The following is a 19,240-nucleotide window of genomic DNA, read 5'->3' as shown; positions in this document are numbered from 1 at the left end:
CTCATGTTCTTATAGAGTGTCCCACTGAACAAGATGTTCTTAGCAGGCTAATTTCATCAGCCTTTCAGAAGTTATAATCTTTGTGTGTTAATTCTGCTGCATACAATTAACTTTGCTTTCTTGTTTAGGAATAATATTACTGTATTTGCTAAAAAAAAAAGTAACAGGTAGAATGTATTGGTAGGGAGGAACATTTTGTTCTCAAAATGTAAGGTAAATACTTTAAATTTTAGAGAGAAATTTGACTTACTGATGATAAATTATAGAACTACTTAGGTTTACTTCATGTTAATGAATATATTATAACACTTTCAGAAATATCAGTGAAGATATTCTAATGCTTGGTCTTCCTAAAATTGGTGCAAAATTTATTTCATGCAGTTATGAAAGTCCCTAGAGGAAGATACCCATATTTCATGAGTGCAATGAGTCCTGTGCATGTGCCAAGTTATAGCTGCCCTTAAAAATCAAAACAGAGCCCTGCTAAACTTAAATTTAAGTATATATATAATTCTATGTAATGTAAGTGAAACTTGTTCCTCTGATCATACAGTTGCAGCTCTGCACTCACAGAACTTCCTGGCTCCAAATTCTTCCAAGACTGCAAGAGAAAAATATGAGTGTTGCTTAATTCTTGGCCATAGTTTTCCTGACTGCATGAGAAATCTCCATCTGCTGTATTTTGTTTGAGGATTCTAGGAATTCAGTCCTGAAAGTGGTGTCTTGAATCACAGAGGTCACACCCCTATGTTTGGCTTTTCTTTGAAAAATTTTTCTCTTTTTGTAAAACGTTGTAAGTTAAAGGTCTTGACAGTCTTAATCTTGACTGCAACATATTTTATCATAAACTTTTAATGCATAAAAGTGAAGTTAACTTTATTTTTTAACAACAGTCACCTTAAATAGATGTGATAAAGACCCCCAATTGCAGCAAAACTGCAGAAGACAGAAGCACTTTCACTCTGAATTGCTGTGTTTCCATTCTTATTCCTATCTGGTTATTAGAGTATCTTCACTGCAGTTTGTAGCTGGTGTAAGGTGAAGCAGTAGTTGGTGCAACAAAGACCAATGTATAGAGCATATGCGAATGTGTGTATATATATATTTGTATATACACAAGAAGTAAATATGGTCTATATACTGGTAGATTGTGTATGAAGTATTTCTACTGCCTACCAAACTTTTGAGGTTCACAAATCTATAGTTACATAATAATCATAAGAATATAATAGTTAAATATGACTTCATAGCATGCCTTTTCACTAATATTTAGTGTACTGCTCAGTTTTTTACATGTGCCGGTTGTTTTGTTTTTTTCCAAGCCACTGTTTTTTCTGATGGACTTTCTTACTCTCTCACAGTCCTGCTGGCAGTAGTAGATACGGCTCCTCTTGCAATGTCAGCCAGGAAAGCTCTCACCTCAGTGAGCTGGAACATTCCCATGAAAGTGCCCATGGCTCTGAGCAGGAGGATGATCACCAGGAAAGGCAGTCAAATCACTCTTACCACAGTTCGAGCAGCTACCAGAAGGATGGTCAGGCGTGGCTCAAGGAGCAAGAGGAGCCTCATGGCAAAGGAGAGGAGGAGAAGGTCTGCAAAACTGAGGAAAAGCCTGCAGAGCATTCTGCAGCTAAGTTACCTCTGGAACTTGAAAAGCCCAAGGATGTTGATGCAGGAGTCCAAATGAGGTAGGTGAAGCTATTACCAATTTATTTTCAGCTAGTTCAAAGAGGATTATTCTATTTGCTGGACATTGTTCTTGCAGCCTCTTCTGACAACTGAGTTGATGTTGTTGGTCTGTGAAACATCTGTTGTGGAGGACCAGTTACTTATGGGACATTGGCTAAGCTGAAGCTACGTTTGCCTTGTGTGCAAAGAGGCACACTTGCTAAAACTGTGGTTTTTGTGTGTGTGTAAAGAGGAACACCACTTTGGAGCTCATTTGGTGGATTTTCCTGTCTCTGGTTTGATGAACATGCCCCAGCACCTAAATAGTTGCTTCCATTGCTCATGTGGGATCAAGTTTATGCTTGAACAATCAAGAATTGCATTTTCATGGTTAGAGCTTCACTGGTTCCATTCTTGTAGACTACCATCATTGGAGTGAGTGTTATGTAGTTGTAAGTTGTAGAGAATTACAGCATGAATGGACATGTTGGTCTGACTCATTGTGGGAGCTTTTCTTGTCCTTGTAGTTTGGCTTTCCAAGCTGTCAACAGTACTGAAAACAGGCTTCAAAAGTATGTAATATAAGTTTGGGCAAGTAGAGTACTGGGTTTTGCACAGGTTTTATAGAAATTTCAAATTTCACTCCTTAAATTTGAGAGTGACATTTTTCCTTGAGGTAATAATCAAGTCATTGCAGCCCCTGTATGTGGTTTTACTTTCATAAGTATGAGGTATTTTTTTTTAATCTAGTTCAGTTAGACCCATGGGAAGATGTCTGCCTGTCTGTACCCTTTGGAGGGTACATCTGGTGTCACAGTGCTTGGATGATAGAATTAACTGCAGGAGTTCATGTGTAGGCAAGCCTTACACTAAAGATGAAAAGAGGAAAACAAGACGAGAGAAGTGTTAAACTGTTTTTAAACTCTGATTCACTTTCCTCTTTTCCTAACAGAGCAGCAGGAGTCTTGTCCCAGAATGGCTGGCCTATATTTGTTCACAGGAAAGGTTATTCACATAGTCTATTTCAGGCTAATTTAGGCATCTAACTTGGATGCTCCTGCCTCACTGGCTCCCTTTCTCCCCACCCTCTGGCAGTGCTCTCCTGTCTCCATGGAATAGTCATGGAACAGAGCTCTGAGTGTTGATCCCTAGAGCTGCACCTGAGCTAGATCTGTAGCATGGATGTGTTTTGGTCTCATCTATGGGGTTGTTTTATACACTCAGCACTGTGGGGCAGGTGCTTTGCAGGCAGGAGGTGTTTGTTTTTGTGATTTACACCTCAGCAACATACAAAAGCAGGAATGCAACCAAAGGCCCAAGGTATCACAAGCTTAGGGACTGCAAGATGTGCTGTGGGCACTGAGGTGGCACGTTGGTGACAGATCTGCCTGTCCTCTTGAAAAGCTGTAGGAAGGAGTGGAGAGACAGAGGTTCAATGCACAGAGGAAACTAAGGGTTGAGCCCTGTTGCCAGTGTTTCCAATAAAGAGGGGCTGTACATTTGCAGCAGGAGGAGTAGGAAGGGGCAGTGGCTAGAAGAAAACTGCAACAGGCATGGAGGTATAAAATCTTCCATCCACCTCTTTATATTTGTAATTACAGTACCATTGTGTTGCATTGGCTTGGTCTGCTGTCATTGACTGCTTTCCTCATATTAGCACAAACATCATCTTCCTCCTGGGTTCGGATTGTGTGCAGATCATATCTTTCAGCTCATCAGTTCCCAGGGTGGCTCCTGAGTTTAAGGAAACCTTTCGTTTAGCTGCTCACTTCCCAAAGCACATGCACAGCTGTGCTGACTGGAGCCTGTTGGTTCCTTCAGAGCTGAAGCTGTAACCAACCAACCAGAATCTTTAATGCTACAGGTAAGTATCTTTCATGTAGTGATTTCCTGTTTCTTGCTTTTCAGCTACCAGGGTGACATCGAGCCACCGCCGTTTCCTCCAGCAAGAGCCCGTTGGATTAGAGCCATTAGCAAAGTCCGACTGCAGCTTCAACAGGTAGGATGGAGTATTGCTTCTCTCCTTTTCTGAGCTGCTGTGGCCCAAGATTTCACTTCTTCTTCACTGTAAGGCACCTCTTACAGTTTTGATGTTTTGCAGACAAAAATTGTATCAAATGTATTGTGTAGGACTGCAGCATGTTGTGATGGTTTTAGGGCTCTCTGGTTCTACCAGACATTTTTAACATTATTGTGTGGAACTAGAGCTGAATATCAGAAAATATGCAGAAGCTGAGAAATTAGCTCTGAATTTGTAAATAATAACATAGTGTCTAGGACTTAAGTGGTTTATTCTAAATTGTTTGAAATTAAGACTTTTTCTCAAGGCAACTTGAGGATAGCTTGTTAGTTTAGTAGGAGTTATCTGTATTATTTGTCGTGTGAAAATGTTCCTTGGGAAACTTTGCATCAAATATTTTTATATATACTTATTGAAAGTGGGTGTATAGTAAGTCTTGGTATTTCCATCTCATGAAAGTAAGATTTAAAAATAAATACTCTTGATTTGGGAAGTCAAAAGGAAAAGGTTGTGACATTTTCTATAACAGTATAAACACTCTTGTTTTAGAAAACACTGTTTGAGAACCAAAAAAGTTGGATTAAAAAAAAAAATTCTTATGGTTTTATCCATCTATATGCCCACAGAAAGATAACATATGGTGTTCATGTTCTCTAGATTTTGCCTGCTAGCCCAAGTGCAGAGTTAATATATTTCACTTAGAAATACTACTTTCTTCTAGAGATCACTTGTTTTGTTTTTATAAAAGATTTTACATTATCTGTCACAATCAGGACTTTCTCTTGTGGATTTTTGCAAATTTTCAAGAACTGATTGTTGTTGTTACTTTGCATCTTGGGAGGCAAAATAGATTTTCTCTTGTTTTATCTGGATTGTAAATGCTTTTTCATCTAACAATGGCTTCACTTCTGAGTAGAGAGGATTTGGATCAAAAACTCTCAGTATGACATGGAAAGTGAAGAACACCACTAGTATTTAAGAAGAAATGAGCTTCTGCTATGATTTTGTAGAGTATGCAAACAAAACAGTTTAATTCTCTGCCATATGGAAAACAAGTGCACAGACAAGGGACAAGAGATTCCACACCACCTATCCATGAATCTCTCTCTTTTTCTGAGAGAATAGAAGGGCCATAAGGTGATTCACCATTGGTTTGTGATTCTGCTGAATTGGAAGGATAACATGCTTTGGGATGATACTGAAACAGTAGTTTAGTTTGGATAGCAAAATGTCATTATTTGCTTTGCCTTGACCACTGCTGACGACTATGGATCAAATTTTCCCTTAAACCAAAAAACGTAGGAATTGGAGCTTTCTGGGAGGCTGCTCTGGGGCTTAGCTGCCTTTTCTGTCCCAAGACTTTTCCTTACCTCTGCTCTAGGTCTCTCTTGTTCCATATAAATCCATGTCTTGTGATTAGGACACGGAATACTGGAATAATAAAGGGCTACTGCAAAAACAGGACAAAGCCCCACTTGCTCTTCTTGTGTTAACTAGATGACCCTTTTTCTTTTAGTCTTTTCTTGACAGGATTTTTAGGCACTTTCCATCAGCCTGGCTTTTTTTTTATTCTCTCTCCTACTCATTTCTTTATTTTCCCTGAAGTGCAGTGTCCAAAGCTGAATGTAGAAATCCAGCTGCAAGCCTGCTCATGTGCACTATAGGGCAACCAAGACTTTGTTCTCCTGTCTGTGGTCCTGATATTCCAGGATATACTGGCTGTCCTGCTGTGATGGTGCTTTTTTTATCACAGGCTATTACTGATGTATAGTTAGCCTTTTACACTTTGCAGAACTGAGGTTCCTTCTGAAAAAGAGTTTTGTCTGTTGTTGCATAGCCTATCTTGGTGTTGGATTACAGCTAAATTATGGCTTTGCCTTGTCCTTACAGAAGATGTTTTTTGTTGGTTTTTTTTTTTCCATTTTGTAAGCACTTTGTTGTCTGTATCTTCTTTACCATTTACTCGAATAAATAATTCAGGTTGTCTGTGACAAAACCAAAGCTGATGGCTTGTGAGCTACCAGAGTTGCCTGAGGGATCTTTCTCCATACGTTCTTTGAATTTGGCTGCCATGATTATCAATTTTTTACCAGTATGTTTGCATCTATTTTAACAGCTTCATCCAGATCACAGAGTATAAAGGTTCTATTATTCTCTCTCTACCCCTTAGAATAATTTAGCATGTCATAGAAGGAAGTTAATGCATTTGACACAGTTCTACTCTTGATGAAACCCTGCTCACAGTTATTTCTCTCCTTTTCATGTTCTAGAAGATTTGCAAATAAATTGATTATTTGTTCCAGTCTCCAATCCCCAGGGACCTGGAGTGTGTGAAGTTAGTGCTTTTATAATTATACAAGGCTTTCTCTTATTATTTTTTAAGCATAAATAGTTGCTTTGTCTTTTTCAAATCTTCAAGCGTGTTGCCTGTTTCTCAAGTTCTTAGTGCTTAGTGATTATCAGTGTTGCAACATGGAACCTGAGGATAAATGTTTATCAGAGCCCTCTGACTAAACAGAGATAAGGTGGTTATTTCTTTTTTTCTTTACTGCAGCCTCTTTTTAATAACTTTCTAAACCTTTTTCCTTTAAAAACTCCCCCACAACAATCCACTATTAATTCTGTCACCTGCCTGACTGCGCTTGTCCCTTTCACTAAAGACCTGAAGCAATTAGGGCATCAAATTTCCAGCATTCTTAATGCCACCTGATGATACCTTTTCCTATGAATGGCATCCATCCTTTATTTGTCATATTTTGTATTCGTTGCTCGATGTTTAATTTTCAGCCTTTTGATTTCTTTCCTGTGCAATTATTTTTGTCCTTAAAAACTTCCTCAGGAAGAGAGTTCAAGCCCTCCTAGAAGGCAGGAGATTTCTTCACTGGGGCAAGTTCTGACTTTTGTCCAGTGATGCTGTTTCATCAGCTTCCTGAACTCCCTGGTCCTTTAAGCGTCTTTCTCTTGAGCTCCAGACACTCAGTTTTTATTAGTTTGTGTTCTTGAATCACCTAGTGTTTTCTAGCTTGTCTAATTCCTTTCCTTCTAAGGTATCAGGGTGACTCTCACAGTTTCCTCAGATTTATTTGCATCCTCATTTCTCTCTGCACTTATGCTCAAATCTAGAGGAGCATCTCTGCTATTTGCTTTCCGCGCAAGTTGAGTCATCAGTTTCTCCACAGATTTTGTTTGAAAGTCAGTGATGCAAAGGCAGACTTTCAGATAAGGATCAGGATTTTAAAGGTCCCTGTGGCGATAGTCTAAGCAGGTAATTCTCTTGGTAGCTAGAAAAGACCCTGTCTCATTTCTCTGGTCACTGTATTAACATCTTTCCATCTTCTGTCAGTGCCTAAGACCTTTCAAGAGGACTATCCTTGTTTGTTCCAGCACTTCAGAGCACGTGGTTATCTCCTTAGTGTTGGAACGGATGTCTCCAGCACATTTCTGCGTTCCTCCTTCTCCATGTGCTGTAACATTTCATGAACACGCATAGAGCTCCACCTCACAGATCTGAGGGGCTGGACTCCTATCACATAGACAACTGGAATGATTCTTGCAACCCTTAATTGTTAATGATCTGACTGAAATTTGAAACAATAAAGAAAAAGTCCAAAAAAGAAAAAGACACCCAAGAAGTTTCCATACGTGATATGATTATAAATCCCCTAAGCAATTCAGCCTCCTACCTGGGAAAAGATTAATATTCATGTGAATAATGTACATGCATCCTACATTCTGACCATGAGTCAGAGAAATGTAGTATTTTAATTAAGACGTGACAGTTACAAAATGGCACAGGAATTTGTTACTGTGCATGTTTAAAAAGCTTTGTTGTAGCATGCACGTACGTTTTGTTCTTCACTTCTGCTGTTTTTCTTGTTCTCTTTCTCTGTGAAGAGGAAACTTAATTATGCTAGAATCAACTAGGGTTTTCAGCCCTGCAAGGAATGACTCAGTAATCCTCACCTTCACACTTAGAACTTTGACTACAAAGAGAGATTAATTGATAGTTCATCTGCTGCAGTCCCTCAGTGGGAGCTTCTTTTCCAGAAGAAGAACAAACACGTAGCTATTGCATCTTCAACTTGCAGCCCTCAGTAACTGAAATAGCCTCCAGCTAAGGACACAGCTATGTGACTTCTAAAATTATACAAATTTGAATCTGACTTTTGTATAACAAAAGAATTGGCAGACCAAAGAAGAGCAAAAATTCAGTTAAATCATCAAGTTAGTTCTCTTACCAGCTGTTTTAAGTATATTTAAATATTAGTCGAGGGGATGGGATCTGGGATTTTCTCCACTTATATTGAATTTGTTGAGGGGGAAAAAGTCTTATGCATAATTTTCATCTCTTTGTCAGCATCTTAAATACATTAATTGACTTGTTTTTGTTTCAAAACCAACGTAACAGAAGCAGTGTTTCCTCCTTTTTTAAGTAATGCCATTGTATACCAATTATTTTGATTTAACCTTTGTCTTTTCCCTATTCCCTTAAATATCAATAGTCTTTTTCTCTTGACTGATACCTAATCAGGTCACAAGCTGAGATGGCAGAGGCAGTTCATGACAGTAGTTTTCTGGAATATGAAGATCACTTGCAGTCGCAGGTTCTAAACAGGGTTTTCCTGTAGTGTTGGAGGTACCCAGTCATATCCTTCGCCTGATTTTCTCATGCTCTATGGCTTCGCCTCTGATCAAGCACCTGCAAATATTTAAGAACCATGAGGGTCTCAGTTTTAAAACCCTGGTCCTGGGAGGGTGATGTGTTGGTGATTTTGTAGTGTGAACTCTCTTTTGGTTTTGAGAAAGCAAGCTGTTGATGCAAAGCATCACTATTACCTTGATAAGCAATGGTGGGATGTCCTAAGGAGTCCTTGCTGGACTTAAAGTCATGGTGAAGAGACCAGCAGGGTCTGGTGCCAGTTTTGGTTGCAACTTTGATTGTATGTTGTCTGCCTGTCCCTGTGTGAAATCAGCCTCCACATCTGAACCCAGGCACTCTGATCTGTAAAACCAAGGACTGTGCACCTGTGGAAAACAAACTGTTTTGAGCCACTCAGTAAAAGACTGGAAGCTGTCCCTTTCTACCTCTCATGAATCTTGCAGTCCATGCAATAATTTACTTTTGGCATTTTATTTTCCTTAAGCTTTGTTGCCTAGGTGTCTCTTTATCAGTCCCGTGAAGATGAGTAAGCTCTGCATTTTCAAAGCCTCCCACGCAGTGGCAAAGAAGCAAACTGAAGCACTGTGACTCTTAACAGAGAGTTACTAGAAACTTCTCTTCATGCAGAAAAAGTACATCTCCAGTTAAATATCTTCCTTCTTTTATATCTAATGATCTGTGGAGGTTATCTTAACCTCCACCAAAATACCAACATTCCTGATCAACTGTTTAGGGATCAGTGTTGGTGGGGATCTGTAGAACTTTTTTGGTGGTCATGAATCTGCTGCTCCTACCCTCAGGTGGAAATCCTGTTGGTCAGGCATGATCCGAGGGTTGCTGCCAGCAGTACTGCAGGCTGTCTGCTGTTAGGTGGCTATAGTAGTCAAATCCTTTCTGAAAATGCAGCTTTTAGATCTATTAGGGATTGCACAACAATAGTTATTTAGAAAGCATTCAAATACAGAAGTACTGGGGACTATCTCCTCATGCCATAATCTTGGTTCTCTCTGTTGCATCTGAGTTTGCAGGCTGGCAGGTCTTGAGACACTCCAAAGCCCTCTGTGCCTTTCCTGAAGCAGCTTTTAGTGTGGGGTGATTCCCTGGGGTTTGACCAATTTATGTCTGTTGTTGCGTCTCTGTTAGGAACAGTTCAGCTGACAGGCTGTGCTCAAATGGGGGAAAGCTTCTTTCTTCTCCAAATGTCTTAAATAAAATACATATTCACGTCTGTTTGGAATAAAAGCCATTTTTATTTATCCTTTCTGAGATTCCCTAAGACTCTATAGGAAATAATATAATTTTTTACAACGAACATTAGAGCAAAGCAATAATTATTTGGATGTACACACCAGAAAATAGTGTTGTGCCTTCATTAGCTACTGTTGTGATTTTTGAGCTGGTGTTTGATAACCTTACCTCCAGTGGAAAAGATCAGCAGCCTTTCCCCTTTTAGAGTAGTTAAGAGAAATAGTCTCTTGTGAAGCAATGTGGAATGTTTTCCATGGTGACCACAGCAGCTTGGAGCCTGCTCAGTTGCTCTTTCTGCAAGCTTCTCCAAACATATCAATATATTGACATCTCTGCTAAAGCCCAGTTTTGGTGTTGATGTTCTGTATCCCCTGGCACACTGGGCATCGGTCCCCTTCAATTTTCTCAATATCTTCTTGTTGGTATTTAGAAAAAATCCCAAATGAATTCAGGGGGCTTTGCTTTTTTAGACCCGTGCTGTAAACTGCACATAATCTGTAAGTCAAAATTAATTTGAAGCCTTTAAATAGGAATCCAATATCAGTTTGCTTTTCTTCTGAAGTTTATTCCATTTATTTCCTTAAAAAAAAGAGTAGGTGTTTGTGCAATATCTGGGATACAGTTTGCAAACATGGTGTGTTCCACAATCAGGTGCATCTCTTTCTTTGTGGCAGTACTGCACTTTATGTTCAGGTAATCCACTTTGCTGAACTCTGTGCTTCTCTAAGGTCATAATGACAGCACTGGTTGCAAATGGACTGTCATGTACCTATTAATTTTTTTAAGGTAGGTATGTCTAGAATAAGGGAGGAATAGGACTCTCGTTCCTGATCTAAATACTGAGTGACACTGAGATTTTGAGCTAGGTTTGCCCTGGTTTACAAAAATGCATTGACTGCTAAGATGTAACACTCCTTCAGGCGACTCTTCTCTGCACTCCCTCAACTGTTTGAACATCTTAGACCAAAGAAATATTCTCATTCACATTCGTTATGGTCCTGTTATGCAAGTTTTGATTGTGACAAGTTGGTGTTTTCTGAAGTAAAAGGTATCTTAGTCACTTCTGTTCCTCTCAATGCAAGTGTATCTCTGTTGATCAGAGAGCAAGATGTGGGTGGCAGCAGTGCGCTGGTGAGGTGGATAGATGAGACCTTTGTCTTGTACAACTCCTAGATTCTTGCTGAGACTGTGTATCCATGATTTCTGCCTTTTTTTCTCTGGCAACATTTCTCATAGGCTGTCAGGTGACAGCAGTTTCTGTGGCGGTTGTGTACAGAAATGACCTGAGTGTGGTAGGCTGAAGGAACTGGCTGTGTGCACATAGCTCATCCCTCTGAACTGAGGTAAACTACAGTAAGCTCTTTTCTCTTGTCTGAAGCTGCCCAGCTTGCATTCGCATTTGTACCAAGACTCTTCCAGAAACCTTCTGATAGTATTTTCTCAGGACCTGCTGTAGTGGTGAATCTTTCAGTAAAGATGAAACCCAAATCTGTATGAAGAGTGGACTGAGTCCTCTAAAGGCCATAGAACAGCACTAGAAATGGAGCTGAGACAATCATTGCCACCTTATGCAAAACTCCTCCCTTTGCACCTTTTTTTGTGGCTATAATGGTGAACAGAATTACAGCAGTGTGCTCCAGTGATAGAGGTTGCATCTGATTTGAAATGGGGCACAGAAACCTGTGGTGTCCTGATCACCTCGACATGACACTCATGCCTGTACTTATCAGGAAAAATTTTGAGAGTTTCATCTGACACTGGAGTAAGCCAGTTGCTTCTGCTCAAAATAGGGGTGCAATGGGAGAGGTGGGTGGGGGAACTCCTACCTGCCACATACGCAGCCCTTAAAAATAGCATTGGCTGTTGGGAGAGCCAGACTTCACACTCTTATTTTTAAGGATCTGTGTGGGAGGAGGGGATATTTCCCAGTTCTGTGTATTACTGAAGCAATCTGTACAAGAAATGCTGCACCAGAGAGATAGCAGTGGGCTTCAGCTTACAAAGCACAAGAGTTTAAAAGATGAGCTAACCAGCACTGAGTGAGAGCATCATAAACGAAGCAATAACTATTCATGCAATGCTAGCAAATGCACTGAATAATAACATAACTTCATAGGAAAAGCCAGCAGGCCAAAATAAAAGGGCTAGGACTTGACAATTTTTGCTTTTAGTATTGCTTTTCTCTTAGTTGTTTCTTGTTTTCCAAGCTGTGTTGTTACACAACTTGTTTAGATGTAGGGCAGGGTTGCCTTGCATGCTTCTGAGCCCATTTTTGAAGTCCTGTATGGATTGTGTAACTGAAGTCTTCCAGTACCGTGCATCCAGATTGAAGTAAGATGATTGCTTTGTAGAAGTGATATTCAAAGGTCAAAAAGCCATTAAATTGCATAATACAATGCCTGAAGACATCAGTACTCCAGTTCTGCATGGTGCTACATAGCATGTAAAATCAAATCATAGAATCATAAGATGGCTTGCATTGGAAGGGAACTTAAAGATGATCTAATTCCAATGCCTCTGCCATGGCCAGAAACACCTTCCACTAAACCAGGTTGCTCAAAGCACCATCCAACCTGACCTTGAACACCACCAAGGAGGGGGCACCCACAGCTTCTCTGGACACTCTGTGCCAGTGCCTCACCATCCTCACAGTAAAGAATTTCTTCCTAATACCTAATCTAAACCTACTCTCTTTCAGCTTGAAACCATGTGTCTTTGTTCTGTCACTTGTCTTTCTCCATCTTCCTTTTGGGCTCCCTTCAGGTACTGGAAAGGCCACAGTCAGGTCACCCTGGAACGTTATCTTTTCTGGGCTGCACAATCCCAACTCTCTCAGCCATGATCTATCCCTCTGATCACCTTGGTGGCTCCTCTGTGCTGGCTCCAGCAGGTCTCTGTGGTTCCTGTGCTGGGAGCCCAAGGCTGGATGCAGGGCTCCAGGTGGGTCTCAGCAGAGCAGAGCAGAGGGGCAGAATCCCCTCCCTGCCCTGCTGCCCACGGGGCTCTGGGTGCAGCCCAGGACACGTTTGGCTCTCTGGGCTGGGAGTGCCATGGCTGGGCCATGTGCAGCCTCTCACCCACAGCACCCCCAAGCCCTTCTGGGCACGGCTGCTCTGGGGCTGCTCATGCCCAGCCTGGGCTGGCACCAGGGGCTGTCCCAGCCCAGGGGCAGCACCAGCACTTGGCCTTGTTACACCTCATGACATTCCCGTGGTCCACTCCTCAAGCTTGTCTGGGTCCCTCTGGGTGGCATCCCATTGTTCAGATATGTCAGAGTAGCATTTTTATTTTCTGCATAGCATTCAAGCAAATTGTGATGCAGGAAACAAATGCTGCCTATTAGGATGTAGTTCTTACTGAGTTAACCCTTACTGAGTTAATAAGAACTTTCTTTGCATCCAGACTCATTTCATGGCATTCAGATGGGATTTTTAAGCCATCTAATAGACACACACGTACTGTCTGCTGTCTGCTCATATTTAGTCTGGATAGTTTTGTGACATTGTGGAGGACTGATCAGATGAGCTGGATTTGGGTCAAACTGTGTGTTCATTTCTATTGCTTTGATGGTTAATGACTGACACTTTCAAAAGGGATTTTCAGTGGTTCCCTGTTGGTTTAATTTGAAATCTGGAGGTGGTAAAGGTGGGACAAGTTCTTCCTTTCCTTGGTTTTTGAATCTGTAGGAAAAGGCCTGCAGCCTTTCCTGGCAGTCCTTAAGTTGGGTTTATAACACACCTCCTCTGCTGAAAGGCACTTGAGAACATCAGTGTATCAATTTCTGTTCTGCAGGAGGAATTTCCTGAGGTTGTTGACAGCTCTATCCTTTGTGTGCTGTAAAACTAAAGATAATTTAGGCATAAAGCTGGGGTGAAATCCCAAATGTAGCTTGAGATTCTCATCTGTTGCCCAAGTATGCAGGTACCAGAGGCTGTAAGGATTGAGGGAAATCTGAGTGCCAGTTTACTGGGGTGCTCTAGGCAGAGTGTCTCTTGCTGACTGGGTGGCTTTTGCTTTCAGGTTAGCAGGATGATGTAGTGCCAGGTGAGCAGTGGTGCTGCCCTCTGACTATGGGGATATGTACTCAAAACGGGAGTATCCTGCTTAAGCTGTGTTTATGCAGTGGATCAATAAGAGAGGGAAGGGCTCTTCTGGGTAAGTGTAAACTCATTTAGTCTGCCATCACTAGTAGGGCTGTAGAAATAGTTATGAAAAGAAAACTTTTCCTGGCAAATGGGAAATTACTAAAATTAATTGCTTTATGCTCCATGCTACACTGTGGCAAGCAAGGTAGGCAATAGGTCTCTTCTGTCTGTATTTCTCTAATATTTGTAATATGACATGTATGAATCAAATCAAATGATTTTGAGAAAATGGGGACTCTTGCAAACATCAGAGAATACAAGTTGGAGAGGGCAGCTCAGGGTGGGAAGGTGCTGAGGTTGTGTGAGATGAGACCAAACAAGTATAGCTCAGCTTAGTAGAGTGGAATCTAAGAGCAGATGTTGCTGCCATGTACTAATAGAGCATGGGAGTAAATATTGGCAAGTTTGCAGCTATTTAAGTTAGAGGTTCATGTTAGCACAAGAACAGAAGGCCATAAGAACAAACCCAGGCTAGAAATCAGAAAGTAATTTTATTAATTGTTAGTGAACAGCTTCCAAATTGGTTTCTTTGGCCTTTCTAATTAATCTAAAAGCAGGATTTTTTATGAATGCTATTATATGACAGTTGCCTGTGGGAGCAAAGAATAGGGACTTCATCATCCAGACAGCCTCTTAGTAGGCTGTCAGAAATGTCCATGGAACCACAGCCTCCGTCACTGTTCCTCATAGCGTGGCCTCCCTGTGTTCACTCTACCCACCTGCCTGCCTTTCCTGCCAAGCTGCCACATTGCAGGACCCTGTGGGTTTCCAAACACAACCAGAGGTGTGTAGGAAAGGTATTTGCTGCTTAGAAGCTCTCACTGAACTGAAATTGTGGAAATAATGTTGCAGCCCTTCTTGAGTGGCGGCTTTTCCATACAGTTTCACAGCAGATATTAAGGATGCTAGACTGCGTGAGGGGTTTCTTGAAGAATGGGTGTTCTTAGTGACTCATGCCTGGTAATGAACCTGTCACAGATACAATTTTGTTTTCTGACAAATATTCAAGTGGTAACAGTTCAGAAAATATGGTACACTTTGTAAACAGGTTTGTTCTTAAATCAGATTTTAGGAATTCCCTATGGGATTTCAATTTCTTTTTCAGGCAGTAAATTGCAATTGAATTCATAGTCATTAAAAGTTTTTTAAAAGCTAGCACTTGAAAATTGTTTTATAGGAGACCTTGAAAAGCAATAGAGACAAAATGAGGGACATGCACTAAAAAGGATATAATAGAGCTGTCCATCTAGGAGCAAATTTAGATAAATCAGTTCAAGACTCAATTCATTTAGCCTTACTTTAGTTAATGCTTTAGGTTGTTGCATACAAGAGTATTTGAAATACAAATAGAAATTGCTTTATGTGAAAGATCAGTTTATTTTAACCATGTCTCCATCTGGGTTTTATTTTTGTTAATGAGTCAATATTCACCTTGTATTTTAAGATAGCAAACACATTTTTGAGAAACTGTTATTGAGAAACTGAGAGTGCTAAATTTTAATGCAATTTATTTATATTTTTCTATTTTTATTCAGTATATTATGTTAGTGCAACAGATTGAAATCATGCAAGTTTTTTTGTGGTATCTCATAAAACGGGTAGTTGAGGGATCCAGTTTTGTCTACACAAATACCTATGGATTGGCTGGTGTATTCACTGTGAATCTTGTTATGCCTAATTTAAGGAACTCAATTTTAAGCAAGTACAATTCTGCTTCATATTTTGTGACATGGATACATGATACATGTTACTCCTCCAAATTATATCACACTATTTTTAGCTTGCAGCAGTAATAGCTTGTTAATATACGACTGTTTACAGCTGCCAGAATCATCCCTTTTTAATCTGGCCTTTATGTCTGTTTCTCTGGGAGTTTGGAATGGTTTCTGTGTCCTGGGAGCAGCAGATACAGGAATAACCCCATCATCCCCATCAGTATTTGAGTGTGTGCTTTGGTCCAGCTGTGCTTGCCCCTCCCATCACAGACTTTTGCCACAGGGGCCAATTGGCCTCTCAGTGACTTGACTCAGGTCAGCTATGTTATCAAAGCCTGGTTTGTAGTGTAGTTTTCATCCTCTTGCAAAGGCTTTCTTAGTCCGGGCATTTTTAATTTTTTGCATTAAATTTCTTCCTCTGCCCCTCCCAGTTAGCTGAGCTGACTGGATTTCCAGAGCCCCTTAATTCAGGTCCAGTGTGAGCTTGTCAAATGCTTTCACTGGTGGTGTGAAAAGTGTGTCTGAGTTTATTAATATGGTTAATATTAATATGCTGGAGTTGACTTTGTCAGACCCCTGATGTGGCAGTTCTTTTTTTCTTGTTGAATGTCTGTGTTAATGGTGTCCTCAGAGACTGACAGAGGCTTGTGTGGGGTTTGCAGCAAGTATTTGTGGGACATTTGGGTTCATTAATCAACTGCTGCCTTCTGCAGGGAATATAAATACACAAAGTTATTCCCACCAAGAGAAAAGCATATTACTTAAGCCAGGAGACATAAAGGTGAAGGTAGGATAGTAAACAATGTTTTTTCCTTATTTTTTGAAAGCTGGGGCATATGTAGCAATGAGAAGGAAAGTGCTGGTAGAGGACACAACCTGTTAGCAGAGGTAGCTGGACATTGATTTGTAGGGTTTTTAGTTGTTATTCCCCTGCCATGTTATTACATGACGCTGGACAAGCCACTGTGGCTTTTGAAAGTATTTTCCATTTCCTCTTTCTCAGATCCATGAATTGATTTCTGGTTATTTGATGTAAGATTCTGGAAATGAGTTGTCAGAGCAGTAAGTGAAGTAGCTGAAAAGCTGGACTTTTAGTGCTTGATATGCTCCCAACTTAATTACTGTGAGAAATCTGGGGTTTGTTGTCCTAAGATGAGTGTTCAGAGAAGAAGCTCTTGACCTGATGCTGCCCTTGTACTTCAGTTGTAGTGGGACTTTTTAACTTCACAGGTATGCTGTCAAAACACCAATTAAGCTTGAATTACTTTAGTAATATGATGAGGAGCGCCCCTTAGCTCACTGCATGTAATGGTGGTGTAACTGTAATGGTAGGGTCTGGCTGTGATGATTTAATAAAGCATGCCATCCTGCTTTGAGTAACACCAAGGAAACAATGTTAAATAGTTTCTTGTTCAGTGAGCAGAAGTTCACCCTCTTCTAGCTGAGAACGGAGGTTTACCTTCAACCAGAGTAAGAATTGTGGAAGTTCATAGAGGATCAAGGCACTTACTTCCTTCAGCCAAATCCCTGTGTGTTGGACTGACCTTGCAGAATGCATGGACAGTTTTGTGAGAGGCAATTTCCATGTTCTCACTGTCAAGCTCAGGTTGGAAAAATGGGCTCTGCAGTGTGTGAACTAAGCTGTTGTGTTGTGGGAAGCAGGGTTGTCCTGCAGACCACCCATGGGGAGTAATGTACCCTCATGCCTCTTAGCCAGCTGTATGTGTTACCGTACAGATAGGCTCTGAAGGATAAAGAGCAACAAAGCTGAGGTGTGAAGAGATTAACCAGACCATCTATCTTCTTCAAAATCATCCCTTTAAAATGGGTGCACTTCCACTCGTTAAGACCTTCTGGGAAAGAGATTTTTTAGCTTCCCTTGATAATCAATCTCACTGTTGATTAAAAGCTTTTCCAGGTGTCTAACCTAGCTTTCCACTGCTGCAAGTTAAGTCTGTTATTTCTTTTTCTGTGTTTACAATAGAAATGCTGAATAGTTTACTTCCCTTGTGCTTGCCTCAAGTTCATGTTGGAAAGCTGTTATGTCTGCTTGAGGTCTACATTTCATATAATCTGCAACCTTTCATTCCCAGGTTTCTTGATCAAAAAAGCAATTACAGCTCCAACTGAGAATATAATTACAGTTTTTTTTTCTACACACAGCACATGTCTGTGCCCAGATGCCTTTGCATTTTAGGGATGCTGATTATTTAATTAGATGTGCAATTAACGCATTGATTGTAATTTTCCAATTTCGTAGGATATCAAGTCCTTATATTTTGGATGCTGTTAGAGGGGAGAGACATGTAATTTGAAGGAGGAGGCAGCAGAGGGAGAGTTTTCTCTGCTGTAAATGCTTCTATGCTGCCTGTTGACTTAAGGTACTTAAGCTGACTCTAGTCTACAAACCAGCATAATATTTTAATAGCTGTTTTCAGAATGGGGATATCCAGCTGATTAAAAGTTTCAAGTTGTCTGAGTTGCAGAAGGCACCATCATTTTTTCAAGAGTCCATCTTCTAATTGTACTTCATAATTAAAAGTAGAGAATGATCATTCAGCTAGAGGAGAGCTTCTATATTTTCAGATGGGCAGCCAAAACCCAGGACAAGAGGTCTGGGGTTATCCTGATGTTTTCAGGAGTATGTAAAGAAGATTTTATGTCTGTCTTTGCTGGGGCACAAGGAGACAACATGCTTCCCACAACCTGTCACCTGAGACAGCTCTGCTTTTAAAGTCTCATCACCCTGATTTTGAAGGCTGGTGTGGGCTGTGACGAGTGGGGTTGGCATTGTGTCGGCGACAGCTTCTGAAGGGAGCGTTGTGTCTGGGAGCCAAGCCTTGTTGGATCCTACTGAATGAGGAATAAAGTAGCCTTTTCTGTAAGTGCGCAGAGCTGGTAGTGTTTGGGGTTTTTTGTATCCCAAAATCAAAAATGCAAACGTCCTCATCAAGAACAAGAAGGGGATGAGCAGGTTTAGCACTTGCCTTTAAAGTGCTAAACCTCACATCTCTGAGGAAAGGCATTGCCATTGTGAGTAACTATGATGGCTGTAAACAAATTAAATAGAGGATGATAATATGAGGGTTTCTGACTTTATGACCAATACTCTTAAGGATTTTGCACATTAGGACTTCTTGTGTGAGATTATATCTGTTCAGCCTCTGGAGGAGTTTTTTGAGTGGTGCAGTAGCAGCAGCCTCAGAGGGACAGATGGGAGAATGCATTGCAGGCAACTCAAAGGTCTCTGGTTGCTGCCTGACTGATAAAGATTGCCCTAAACTTAATCTGTGAAGGTGTAAAGTTTGTAGCTCCTAAAAAATATTAGTGCAGTGTTAATTACTTTTTTTATTAACTTCACAAAATCCAACTCTTTGAATCTTATTACATTCCTGGCCTTGGAAGTACTCTTCATTCTCAGGTATGTTAAAGTCTTTGGTTCTGTGTGTTCAGATATGTTGGTATCTCAGGGTTCAGGAGATGTCCTTACAGTTGGATGATGTTACATATGGAGTGTAAACATCTTTACTGTAGAGATGAGTCAGCCAGTGGTTTGGTCTCAGCCATTCACAACAAGTGAACTGAGGTTGCCTGTCTTTGGAACATAAAAAGTCCTAATAACTCTAATCTGTAGCATTTTTTTCAATGAGCTAGTACCATTCTCATTGTCTTTCTATAAAGAAAATAATTAGCTTGTATGAGAGAAAAAAAGATACTTTTCAGAGGGTGAGAATCCTGGAAACTTTGGGGAAGATTATCTCCTTAATTTTCTTTAAGTCCTTCA

General features: G+C 40.5%; 1 protein-coding gene across 1 annotated transcript in view; it reads left to right on the top strand.

Annotated features, from left to right (window-relative positions):
• UNC13B (unc-13 homolog B) overlaps window positions 1-19,240 on the top strand; it is a 206,604-nt gene that overhangs the window by 76,988 nt on the left and 110,376 nt on the right. The window contains exons 9-10 of the mRNA XM_059492372.1: window positions 1,362-1,688; window positions 3,577-3,667. Coding sequence (XP_059348355.1) covers window positions 1,362-1,688; window positions 3,577-3,667 — 418 coding nt within the window. The remainder of the gene's footprint in view (window positions 1-1,361; window positions 1,689-3,576; window positions 3,668-19,240) is intronic.

The sequence above is a fragment of the Ammospiza nelsoni genome, chromosome Z (assembly GCF_027579445.1).
Source record: "Ammospiza nelsoni isolate bAmmNel1 chromosome Z, bAmmNel1.pri, whole genome shotgun sequence".
NCBI lineage: Eukaryota > Metazoa > Chordata > Aves > Passeriformes > Passerellidae > Ammospiza > Ammospiza nelsoni.
Note: the sequence above shows the minus strand (reverse complement) of the source record. Positions and strands in the feature narration are given on the sequence as shown.